The 12,113-nt window shown below is 65.6% G+C and overlaps 1 protein-coding gene across 3 annotated transcripts; it reads left to right on the top strand.

The window, feature by feature from the left end:
* Positions 1 to 485: 485 nt before the first annotated feature.
* MCAM (melanoma cell adhesion molecule) lies at positions 486 to 8,631 on the top strand. 3 transcript variants are annotated; one of them, XM_036258880.1, is made up of 16 exons: positions 486 to 579; positions 3,327 to 3,451; positions 3,543 to 3,750; positions 3,828 to 3,898; positions 3,990 to 4,077; positions 4,839 to 5,018; positions 5,115 to 5,236; positions 5,314 to 5,473; positions 5,558 to 5,676; positions 5,742 to 5,883; positions 6,029 to 6,150; positions 7,183 to 7,324; positions 7,418 to 7,489; positions 7,671 to 7,818; positions 8,110 to 8,227; positions 8,567 to 8,631. In XM_036258880.1, the coding sequence occupies exons 1-16, from the start codon at positions 513 to 515 to the stop codon at positions 8,594 to 8,596; spliced, it is 1,914 nt and encodes a 637-aa protein (XP_036114773.1). In that variant the 5' UTR covers positions 486 to 512; the 3' UTR covers positions 8,597 to 8,631. The 3 variants fall into 3 exon arrangements, with proteins under 3 accessions (XP_036114773.1, XP_036114771.1, XP_036114772.1); XM_036258878.1 differs by having other exon boundaries at positions 510 to 579; positions 7,415 to 7,489; XM_036258879.1 differs by lacking the exon at positions 8,110 to 8,227 and having other exon boundaries at positions 510 to 579; positions 7,415 to 7,489; positions 8,567 to 8,629.
* Positions 8,632 to 12,113: the final 3,482 nt, after the last annotated feature.

The raw sequence follows: 12,113 nt of genomic DNA, 5'->3' as shown, positions 1-12,113 counted from the left end.
CCAGGAGGGCGGCACCGCCACCGTGCAATCGTCCTGGGCAGCGGCCGAGGCCGGCGGGTTTCTGTGGCAGAGGTCCGGCAGGGCGGAGGCGGCGGAGCGACAGGCCCGAACGGGAGGGCCCCGTCCGCTGCTCCTCCGCCAGGAGGTCCCCCGGGGCTGCACGGGCTGCTAGGGTTTGAGGGGGCTTGAGCGCGGCTGCTTCTGACCGTGGGACTCCGGCTACTCGGGCCAGCTTCTCGCTGCTGCCGCCCCCGGAGCCGGCCCGGCCGGAGACACCTGTCTCTGCCCTCGCACCCTTCCCACGGTGGGGGCTGGGGGGCCGCCTCTCCCTGGCCCGTGCGGCTACGGCGCGGGTCCTGCGGTCGGCGCCCAGGGCGGCGGCGCGCTGGCCGGTCCGGGGGCTGCGGGGCGGGGCCGCCGGGCGCTCGCCCCCTCCCCCACCTCCCCTCCCCCCTGACGTCAGCGCGGCGGTGGCCCGGCTCTCACTTTGCGCTCGGCCTCCGCGGGGAAGCATGGGGCTGTCCAGGCTCCTCTGCGCCTTCCTGCTGGCCGCCTGCTGCTGCTGTCGCCGCGCCGCGGGTGAGTGAGGTCTCCGGGGACCGCGCCCCGAAGGGCCGGAGCTGGCCTTGCGGAGGGGCCGCAGCTTCGCGCTGCCGCGTGCGCCCTGCGCGCGCCCCGTCCGGGTGCCCCGGCGAGAGTGGGGGGCGCCCGCCCGCGCGGCTCGCGGGGAGAGGGAGTCCGGTCAAGGGCACGAACCTGGATGGCGAGTTCGAACTTGGCCCCAGTTCGGGAGGCACATCCATCTCTCCCCCCCTCCCTCCCCCGCTGCTAGCCCTTCCCCCGGCCCTTCCACTCAGGAATATCCGTGGAGAACAGTCCCCTCCGGGGAGGGTGAAAGCGGAGTGGAGGCGGGAGGAGCGGCCGCGCGGGGAAGGGCGGGGCCGGCCCTCGGGGCGGGGAGGCGCCTTCAGGTGGGTCCTCGGCCGCTGCGGTCGGAGCGCGGGCGGACGCGCAGCTGGGGAGCGTTGTCCCAGATCGGGGATCGCGCGCCCGCCTGTTGCTGGAAAGGCAGCTTTCTTCGCTGGAGGGTGCGCGACCCCCCTCTCCCGCCCGGGCTTCGAGCCAGGCTGGAGGTGAGGGAGAGGGGACGGGCGGCGGCTCCCGCCCGAGCTGGGCGTTGGCAGAGGCTGGGGCTGCGTGGGTCGCCTCACATCTGGCGGGGAGGGGACCACAGGTAGCAGAGACGAGGGTTCCCAGAGTGGAAGCGCCCCAGAGGTGTCACAGCTGCGGGAACGGGACCCCCTCCAGGTGGGGAGAGCACCCGTGCCCGAACCTGCGCGGAGCCGGGCGCTCCGGCGTCACGCGGCCCCTGTGTGTATGTGTGGCCCGCTGGTGCCGCGGGTCTCTGGCTCCTTCTCCCTGGTCGCAGCCGCTGTCCGCCGGGGAAGGAGGGCTGGCCCACACCCAGCTCGCTGGCCCTCTGCCCAGTGCCCACAGCGTCCCTGGGGTAACCTGGGCTGCTGCCTGCCAAGCTGACTGTTTTTCTGGGGAAAGGGCTAAATGAGGCCCCAGGTACCCCAGGTCCAGCCCACCCACCCTGCTCCTCTAGGGCTGGGGGTACAGTCAGGGATCTGAGGCTTCTGCTGGGGGTGAAACCACTCCGTCTGTCCTTGTGTGGGAGCCAGACCAGTGCAGCAACCCGGCACCCAGCTGTGGCACCTCAGAGTCCGGGCAGCGGGATCCAGTGACGTCACCTCCAGACGGAGCGGGCAGCGCGGGCACCACTGACGTCACTCCTGCCCACTGCCTGGCCCTCGTCTTGACCCCTGGGAGGGACTCTGACTCCGCCATGCCCACAAGACTCCCAGGATAGGGTCCCCTGAGTGTGTCAGATGTTCACGGAGGTGCTGCTTAGGGGCAGAAGGGGAGCTCGGGCCAGGATTAGACCGGTGGGTGTTGGGGGGTCCTTTGGGGGGCAAAGGGTAGAGCAGTGATGTCTTCCCTTGGGTGTGAGGACACAAAGGGGCCTGTGTGCCCCAGCCTGGCACATGCCTTGCATTCCCACGCCCTGAGCTCACTGGGAGAGGGGGGCCTGGAAGGAAAGGGGCCTTCCTCTTGGCCCAGAGCCTGGTTGCCCCTCTCTGCCAGCCTCATCTGGGACTGCTTGGCGCTCCGCTCTCTGCTCCAGGGCCCAGAGGTGGCCACCCCAACTCTCCAGCTGCGAGGGGCTGGCCCGAGGGGAAGGGTAGAGTGGCTGAGGGTTAGGAGAGGACGGTCCTCTTCAGACCCTCGAAGTGGCAGGAAGGAGGACAGCTGCAGTGAGCGGGTGTGAGAGGAGGAGACGGAGAGCAGCTGGCCTGACACACTGCGGGTGTCCCTGCTGTCACCCCAGGGGTGCCTGACACAGCTGCGGGTGTCCCTGCTGTCACCCCAGGGGTGCCTGACACAGCTGCGGGTGTCCCTGCTGTCACTTCAGGGGTGCCTGACACAGCTGCGGGTGTCCCTGCTGTCACTTCAGGGGTGCCTGACACAGCTGCGGGTGTCCCTCCTGTCACCCCAGGGGTGCCTGACACTGCTATCAGGTGTCCCTGCTGTCACCCCAGGGGTGCCTGACACTGCTATCAGGTGTCCCTGCTGTCACCCCAGGTGTGCCTGACACAGCTGCGGGTGTCCCTGCTGTCACTTCAGGGGTGCCTGACACAGCTGCGGGTGTCCCTCCTGTCACCCCAGGGGTGCCTGACACAGCTGCGGGTGTCCCTGCTGTCACCCAAGGTGTGCCTGACACAGCTGCGGGTGTCCCTGCTGTCACCCCAGGGGTGCCTGACACAGCTGCGGGTGTCCCTCCTGTCACCCCAGGGGTGCCTGACACTGCTATCAGGTGTCCCTGCTGTCACCCCAGGGGTGCCTGACACAGCTGCGGGTATCCCTGCTGTCACCCCAGGGGTGCCTGACACAGCTGCCGGGTGTCCCTGCTGTCACCCGAGGTGTGCCTGACACAGCTGCGGGTGTCCCTGCTGTCACCCCAGGTGTGCCTGACACAGCTGCGGGTGTCCCTCCTGTCACCCCAGGGGTGCCTGACACTGCTATCAGGTGTCCCTGCTGTCACCCCAGGGGTGCCTGACACTGCTTTCAGGTGTCCCTGCTGTCACCCGAGGTGTGCCTGACACAGCTGTGGGTGTCCCTCCTCTCTCCCCCAGGGGTGCCTGACACAGCTGCGGGTGTCCCTCCTCTCTCCCCCAGGGGTGCCTGACACAGCTGCGGGTGTCCCTCCTCTCTCCCCCAGGGGTGCCTGACACAGCTGTGGGTGTCCCTCCTCTCTCCCCCAGGGGTGCCTGGAGAGGCAGAGCAGCCTGAACCTGAGCTGGTGGAGGTGGAAGTGGGTAGCACCGCCCTCCTCCAGTGTGGTCCCTCCCATTCCCAGGGCAACCTCAGCCAAGTGGACTGGTTTTCTGTGAGTTCTGGGACTCCGCGGAGGGCAGGGGCGGTGGAGGCTGCACCCCTCCTGCAGCCCAGGACCCCACCTCCTGTGCTGCCTCCCTTAGGTCCACAAGGAGAAGCCTACTCTCATCTTCCGCCTGCACCAGGGCCGTGGCCAGACCATACCTGGGGAGTACCAGCACCGGCTCAGCCTCCAGGACCAGGGGCCCACCCTGGCCCTGGCACATGTCACGCCCCATGACGAGCGCATCTTTCTGTGCCAGGGCAGGCACCCTCGGTCCCAGGAGCACCGCGTCCAACTCCGTGTCTACAGTGAGTGCCCGCCGAGCCGGTGGGCAGCGTGGGAGGGATAGAGAGCTGGCCCAGCCCCTTCTTTCTCTCCCTCGCAGAAGCCCCAGAGGAGCCAAGCATCCAGGCCAACACCGTGGGCATTTCCGTGGACAGGAGGGAGCCCGAGGAGGTGAGCTACGCCTCGGTGGCCAGAGGGGACGAGGCGCTAAGGTCGGGCCTGGTGGGGTCTCGGGCAGGGAGACTCACCCTGCCCTTCTTAGGTTGCTACCTGCGTGGGGAGGAATGGGTACCCCCTTCCTCAAGTCGTCTGGTACAAGAATGGCCAACCTCTGAAGGAGCAGAAGGACCGTGAGTAGCCCTGTCCGTCCTCACAACCGCCCTCTGTTTCATTTGCTTTTCTTAAAAAGCGCACGACGATACTTGAAAATATGTCCCTAGGAGGGTACACTGCACTAAAAATCTGGAAGGAAGATTGCGTCTGCCGGAATCAGTCTCCGCCGTTGGGGTGTGTGCTGTCAAGCCTGGCACTGTGTGCTCACGGCTGTGGACGCACCTGGGAACACATGGGCTTTGTCTGGTTACCTGAGCTGGCGGCTCTCAGCCGGGTGCCCCCGCCCGTCTCCAGGACGTTTGACAGTGTCTGGAGTCCTGGTGTCCCGAATGGAGGGGCGCTGCGGAGGTCCGGGGTGCTGCTGGCCAGCCCCCAGCTCAGGGTGATCGCGTCCAGACGGCAGTGGTGCTGAGGTTGAGAAACCCGATCAGAACCGCGCCGTGGGGCGCACACTGTTGTACCGTGTTTCCCTCTTGACACGAGTCGGAGGGCCTCCCAGGTGACTGTCTGGATCTGCCCGGCCGCTCACACCCGTGTCCATGGGCGCCCAGAGCGTCTCCTTCCTTTTCCCTCAGGCGCCACAATTGGCACGCGTCCTCGCGTGGTGCCGTGAGCGTGTCTGGGTAGATCCCGAGCGGTGAGCCGCTGGGGTGGAGGGTGCAGCTCGCCGCCTGTGCCCGGCCCTCCGCAGGAACAGAGGGGTCCCCCTGCCAGGCCTGTGGAGCCGCGGGTGGGCGAGGCAGGGCCGAGGCAAGCTGTCCCGCCCCTCCCTGCCCAGGGGTCCTCATCCAGTCGTCCCAGATCGTGGAGTCGAGCGGCCTGTACACCCTGCGCAGTGTCCTGAAGGCGCAGCTGCTCAAGGAGGACAGAGACGCCCACTTTCACTGTGAGCTGAACTACCGGCTGCCCGGCGGGAGCTACATGAAGGAGTCGAGGGAGGTCACCGTCCCTGTGTTCTGTGAGTGCCGGCCGGCGCGCTGGGGCCAGGCCTGGGGGGCTCTGGCGGGGCTCTCCCCGCCCTGCGGCGGGGCTCAGGGCTCCCCTCCACTTGCAGACCCGGCAGAGAAAGTGTGGCTGGAAGTGGAGCCCCAGGGGACCCTGAAGGAAGGAGACCGCGTGGAGATCCGCTGTGCGGCCGACGGCAACCCCCCGCCTCACTTCAGCATCAGCAAGCAGGTGCGGAGGACGTGGCGCTGCTGCAGACGGGCGGGGGGCCGGGGGTGCGCTCGGCTCACCCCTCCATCCCCCCCCAGAACAGCAGCACCATGGACATGGAGGAGAAGCCCACGGACGACAACGGGGTGCTGGTCCTGGAGCCTGCCCAGAAGGCGCACAGCGGGTGGTACGAATGTGTGGGCCTGGACCTGGAGACCATGACGTCGCTCAGTGACCGGCAGGAGCTGCTGGTGAACGGTGAGGGGCGGGGCGCAGGACGGGGGCGAGGCGGGGCGAGACGGCCCCTGCCCCGCACCGGCTGACACCACTGCGTGTCCCCAGGCGTGCCCGATGTCCGGGTGCGCCCCGAGGCCCCCGAAGGCCCCGAGGGCAGCAGCCTCAGCCTGGTCTGTGAGGCGGAGAGTGACGAGGCGCTGGAGTTCCAGTGGCTGCGAGAGAAGGTACCCGGGTGGCCCTGGACCCGGGCGGGCGGAGCCGGGGTGGCCTCTGACCTGTGTCACCCCAGACAGGCGAGGTGCTGGAAAGGGGACCGGAGCTCAGACTGCACAACCTGAACCGGGAGGCAGGGGGAGGCTACCTCTGTGTGGTGTCCGTGCCCCGCGTTCCTGGCCTGAACTCCACGCGGCTGGTCAACGTGGCCGTCTCGGGTGAGGACCTCAGCTGAGATCGCTTGGCCCCTGGAATCCACCCCAAGCTGGGTGCTTCCGCCTGTCTGGGGACAGGAAGCCCCCGCGTGCCCTGTGGGGAGAGGAGGGGCCCGCAGTCGCCGCCTCATGCTGCCCCCGCCCCCAGGGCCCCCGTGGATGGCACTGAAGGAGAGAAGGGTGCGGGCGCAGCTGAACACGATGCTGAACCTGTCTTGTGAAGCGTCCGGGCACCCTCGGCCCACCGTCTCCTGGAACGTGGGCGGACAGGTGAGCCGGCCCAGCTCCTCTCCCAGCTGTCCTGCTCCCTCCCGGGGCGTGGCTGCCCGGACCCTGTGGACCTCCTGCCCCCTGGGCTGCAGCTCCTCAGCGGGGGCAACGGATTGGCACCAGGTGTCAGACCCGCGGGCTCAGACCAGACCCGGGTCCCGCATCCTCTTACTTGCGTTTGGGTGGGAGAGGATTCCGAGATGGGACTCACACTGCAAAGGGACGTTTATTTATGAAAGGTCAGAGGTGAAGGAAGTGATTCGTGAAGAAATGGGCTGAGGAGACAAGGTGCAGAGGCAAAGGGAGGGCCCTTGGAGCTGGCGAAGGGGCCGTGCCTGGGGCGAGGGGGTGGGAAGGGGAAGGTGCAGGCTCCGAGGGAGGGGGCGGAGTGCGCTGGGTCCTCCTCCTGCGGGTTGTTTTTTTTTATCCTCACCCGAGGACATTTCTACATTTATCTTCAGACAGAGTGGGAGGGAGAGAGGGAGGGAGAGAGGGAGAGAAACATCGACGTGAAAGGGACACATCGAGTGGCTGCCACCCGCAGGACCAACCAGGGCCGGGGACAAACTGCAACCGAGGCACATGCCCTTAGTGGGAACCGAACCCGGGTCTCTCTGGACCGCAGGCCAATGCTCTAACCGCTAAGCCAAACCGGCCAGGGCTCAATAGAATATTTAGCAGCTTCCCAGGTGTGTCCTTTCAGGGTCGGGGTCCCCATGGACTGATTGGTCGGCGCCAGGTCGGGGGTCATTAGCCAGCAGCTGGTCCTGAGGTCAGCAGCGGGGTCGCTGGGCTGGTTTCACTGCTTTTCTGGGCCTGGAGCTGAACTACAACCGAGGCCTCCGGGGAGGAACGTCAGGGGTCCGAACGGCAAGACCAGCCACATGCTCGGGGAGGAAAGGTCACCCTGGGGCGAGGCCCCACCCTACTGTCCTTTGCCAGGCGCCCGGGGCCTTGCGTCCTGGTGACCTGTCCCCGGCGCGCCGTCCTTGTCCCGCGCGTCTGTCCGACTGTCCCCGCTCCTCCTCGCAGGCCAGTGAGCAGCCCCGAGGGGCACAGGGTGTCCTGAGCGTCCTGACAGTCCTCGTGACCGCTGAGCTGCTGCAGACGGGCGCCCAGTGTGTCGCTTCCAACCCCCTGGGCAGAAACACCACCAGCATCGTCCTGGAGCCGGGTAAGGGTCTGCACCTCCAGGCGCCGCCGGGTTGGGGTGTCGCTGGCGCTATCCCCGACCCCGGCTGCATCCGCTGCGTTGCCCTCCCAGCAGACGCCAACAGAACCACCGGGCTCGCTGCCGTCACCGTCGGTCCTCACACCCGAACCAACAACACCTCCGCAGGTAAGCCGGGCCCGGCCCACGAACAGGCCGGACCCGCACCGGGCACCCTCCTTCTGCCCTGACCCCCCGGGGGAGGCCTTGTCCGGAGAGGTGAGCACCACCGCCTCCTGCCAGCCCGTGGTCGGTGGGGGAGACGGTGGGGCCTGGGGCAGGCGGTGACAGGGGCGTCTTTGTGGGACAGAGAAGAAGCTGCCCGAGCCCCAGAGCAAGGGTGTGGTCATCGTGGCGGTGACCGTGTGCCTGCTGCTGCTGGCCCTGCTGGGCGCTGTCCTCTACTTCTTCTACAAGAAGGGCAGGCTGCCCTGCGGGCGGTCAGGCAAGCAGGAGATGTAAGCTCGTCCCACACCCGTCCCCACCCGGCCGGTCCCCCAGCTTGCTGCCCCGCCCCCAGCGCCCCGCCTCTGAGGAGCCGAGTGGGGCGCCGGTCCGATTGCTCCCTGCTTGGTACGCCCCGTCGGAGCCTCCGGCAGTCACGCCCGCTCCCCTTCATTCACGGCTTGTCCCCTTCCCTGCGCTGGCCCCAGGGCACCCAAGGGCCCGGCAGCCCAGCCCAGGGCCCCGTCCCAGGTCCTTCCCTGGCCCCCCGAGCGCCAACCGCTTCCCTCCCTTCCTCCTCCCAGAACGCTGCCCCCATCCCGTAAGAGCGAATTTGTAGTTGAAGTTAAGTCAGATAAGCTCCCAGAAGAGATGGGCCTCCTACAGGGCAGCAACGGTGACAAGAGGGCTCCCGGAGACCAGGTAGGAGGCAGCGCCCGCAGCTTCCGGGAGGGGGTGACAGGCTGGCGGCTCTTGTTCCTCCCACACGCACTCACTGCCCTGCGTTCCTCGGGAGGGACACTTCCCAGCTGGTAGGGCCAGGCCAGGGTCCGAGGACCAGCACAGGGCAGCGCCCGGGACTGAGAGCCAGGCCAGCCCCACGGAGGGGCCGGGGCTCCCCTGCCTTGCCCGCCCTGGCTGCTTCCTCCAGGCCGCGCCTGGTCCATCAGCTGTCGCTTCGCTGCCTTCTCCGCTGCAGTGCTCACCCCTGGGCGCCGGGCACGAGTCCACATCCCCGGATTTCTCTTTCCCCACTTTTAGGGAGAGAAGTACATCGATCTGAGGCACTAGCCGCGGAGCCGCACCGAGCTCCTCTTCCCGCCGGGACCCTCCCTGCTCACCCCCGACCCCAGTACTCAGGATGGTCACCAAAGCCTCAGGTGGATGTCAGAGAAGACCCCTGGTCCAGCTCCCCTGCAGACCCCATTTCAGAGGCCAGTGGGTTGGCTCGGACCAGAGTCCTCCCGAGAAGGACCTGGGGCCCTGGCGGCCCCGCCCGCCACTCGGGTTGAGTGATGCCCCTCCACGGAGCGGGCAGGAGAGCTCCTTCAGAACACGTTTTCTCTTACACGAGCATGATGTCCGTCCCCGTCTTCCACCAACAGCCGTGGAATCGGCCTGTTGGTCTTGTGACTTCCTGCCCCCAAGCTGGCTTCACAATTCAGGTGCATCACCGAAGGGAGGGTACCGGAGCCCAGGCCCCCCACCCCCTGCCGATGTGCCCGCCCGCCTGCCTGCTGGGGTCCCTTTTGTGACACGCCTTTCTCTGGGCGGAAGCCGGACACTGGTGTTGTTCCTTCAAAGGTGCACTGGTTCTACCCTGGCCCTGCCAGGACGCTGGGCCGTTCTCTGGAGCTGGGGCGCCTGGGGCAGCCCCTGAGTTCCTTGGGCTCTCGTCATCACAAGGCCGAAGGCGAGGGTGGGGGAAGAGACGAGATCCACGTGCCCTGTGCCGGGGCCGAGGTTCTAGTTCTACTGGCACCAAACTTCTCCGAACTGAGCTAGTGCACCTGGACCCCAAAGGAGGGCCCTGCGGGAGGGAGGCACTTGAGGGACGAGAAACGGGCCAGAGTTTGGGTGTGACGTGTGTATCGGTGTGTGCGTGTGGTTTTGTTAGGTTGTGTGCAAATTTGCAAATTGTTTCCTTTACACACGCGCGCACACACACACACTCAAAAAATAAAGCTTCGTTGTCTCGGAAACCTTACACGACTTTCATTCCCCGCGGGAACCACCAGCTTGGGCCCGGGGCAAACTGCACCAAAGGAGCACAGCCCTGCCCAGCCCGCAGCCCACTGCCCAGGCGCCCAGCACAGGGCCCGTCCCAGGCCGCCGGTGCCGGGGGCTGGCAAGGAGCTCTGGCCCTGTCCTCCGCGTGCTGTCCCCGCCTTGCCCCGAGGTAGGCGGGACGGCTGTGACCAGTGGGCCTACAGCTGCAAATGCGTCACCCCCCCCCCACCCCCGTGCCGGAGCAAGAACCAAGTGGGCTACAACAAAAGAAACTTTATTTAAAAATACTTTTTACAGACATGGGTGCTTGAAAAAGCTCTTTAGTTAACTGTATATAAATGGAAAAAAATTAATAAATAACATTAGTATAACAGACCTCTAAACATTAACACATCGGCCAAAAAATGGGCTTAAAATGGAAACGAATCGTAAAGTTCTGCTATTCTCTGTAAGAATATTTACCTTCTGTTTCTCTTGTTCTTTACACGTGAGAATGATTAAATACTACTGATATAAATTTTTTATATTAACGACACATTTTTAAAATGGCCAACGACAAGCTCACCTAAGTTCGCGAGGAGTTGCTGCGTTTTAACGCTGACACACACAGGCCTTGGTTCTGGGGAGCGTCAAGCTCCCTGGGCCCCACCCAGACCGAGAATGTTAAATCACAAATGAGGACTTGAGAAGGATTGTTGCTATCTCCACATTCTTTATTAGTTAAAGGCAGGGAGGGGCTGAGGGCGCGAGAAGGCTGCTCTTGTCCCCCCTTCCCGAGACCCAGTGGGCTTCTGGCCGTGGTTCCCGCCGCCTTTCCCGGGGCAGACTGGACGGCACGGAGGGCACCAGAGGCTTAATGCTGTAGGTCTGAAGTCTTCCAATTAAAGGGAGAGGCAGGAGGTCTAGGCCAGTTCAGGGTCCACCAGCAAGAAAAGGCAGAAAGCGCCCCCTCCTCAGGAGGGTCTGTCCGGCACAGGGGTGCAGCTGGGTCATGACCTGGTCAGGAGGCTGGGACACTGGCAGTGGTCCTGAGTAGACCTGGACATCGTGCAACATTGTCTCTCTTCTGGCTAGAGACAGTATTCCACCTGGGAACTAAGACTGATGGAACCAACCCAGCGATCCCAGGGTACAGTGCTGATTTCCTCCAAGGAAGCGTCGCCGCCGGAAGTGGGGCCCTGCGGCCTGCCTGGGTGGGGGGGGCCTGCAGCCACAGGGGCGCGGCTCCCTCTCCCTACTCCGGGGGCTGGTGACTCTGGGGCAGAGCGGGACTGACTCTGGTATTTCCATATTAAGCTCTAAAGTGCACCCTGGGATACAGTGCTGCCCGAGAAAGGCACAGAATGTTTCGTTTTCTTTCAGTGTGCTAAAAATTGTTCTGTTTTTAAGAAAGGAAAAAGATACGTGAGGTTAAAAACCCAAACCACCACAGCTGGAGCAGACGCAAGAGGTGCTCCGTGGCTGCCGGGCCCAACAGGCTTCAGACGGGCGGGCGGGCATCTCTCATAGGCGCTGCCGGCCGAGCAGCTGCACGGAGCACGTGCTGAGCCAGCGGCCCTGGTCCGGTCAAGTGCACGGGTGGGAGAACCGGGAGCGGCAGCGTGAGGGAGCCTCTCCCATGAATGTTTGGGACTGAATCCAGAACTCGGGCCGGCAGCCAGCGTCTGCCGGTCCGTCCAGCTGTCGGGTCGGCAGGTGTGGGGCTGGCGCCAGCCTCATGGAAGGTGACGGGCCATGTGTCTCGAGGGCCACACGCGGGAAGGGGCGGGCTTCCCCTCCATGAGCCAGCGCCAGGCGGTGCCCGCTCCCCCGTCCCCGCCTCTCACTCCTGCATGTTCTAGAGCCAAGAACATGGTGCTGCCCTGAGGCCAAGCCCGATCTGAGGGCCCTGGGAGGGCACCTGGCTCTGCCACCCTCTGCCCCTGAACCCTGGGGCCCAGACCAGAACCCCAAGGCAGTCTGACGGCCCACCCTCGCGGGCCTCGGTGTTCATCCGTGGGCTACGAGCCCCCTGCATCTCTGAGCGCCAGCGTTGTAACGGGCTCGCCGTGAAGTGCCGCGACAACGCAGGGCAGGCTCTGGGGACGAGATAGATCAGATCACAGGACGCGCGGGCAGAAGCACAACGTTTACAAACAAAACACACGGGACCACAGGAAAGCCACCGGCAGGAGGCGAAGGCACCCACTGGCGACCGGGGTCTGGGCCACCGACGTCCTGACGCCCCCCCCCCAGTCTGGGAGGCACGGGGGAGGCTGCGAAGGGCATCGCCGTGGCTCCCCCACAGGAAGGGCCTCCTGAAAGGGCGAGGGGTACGGGGGGCACAGGCCACAGAACAGGCACGTCTTCCGTGCGGAACCGGAAGGAGCCCCGAAGTCCACAGGTGACCACCGCGACCCCTGACCACTGCGCTCCACACCAAAGACGGGAGGCGGCGGAAGGCCTGAGACTGGGCGAGGACGGAGAAAGGCCTCCCAAGGACAGACCAGCTCAGGAGCAGGAGAGCATCACCCCAAGAGGGAGACAGACCCCGGGCGCGAGACTCACAGGGAAGAACAGCAGCAAACAAACAAGGCCA

This window comes from Molossus molossus, unplaced genomic scaffold, assembly GCF_014108415.1.
Source record: "Molossus molossus isolate mMolMol1 unplaced genomic scaffold, mMolMol1.p scaffold_m16_p_13, whole genome shotgun sequence".
Lineage (NCBI taxonomy): Eukaryota > Metazoa > Chordata > Mammalia > Chiroptera > Molossidae > Molossus > Molossus molossus.
Note: the sequence above shows the minus strand (reverse complement) of the source record. Positions and strands in the feature narration are given on the sequence as shown.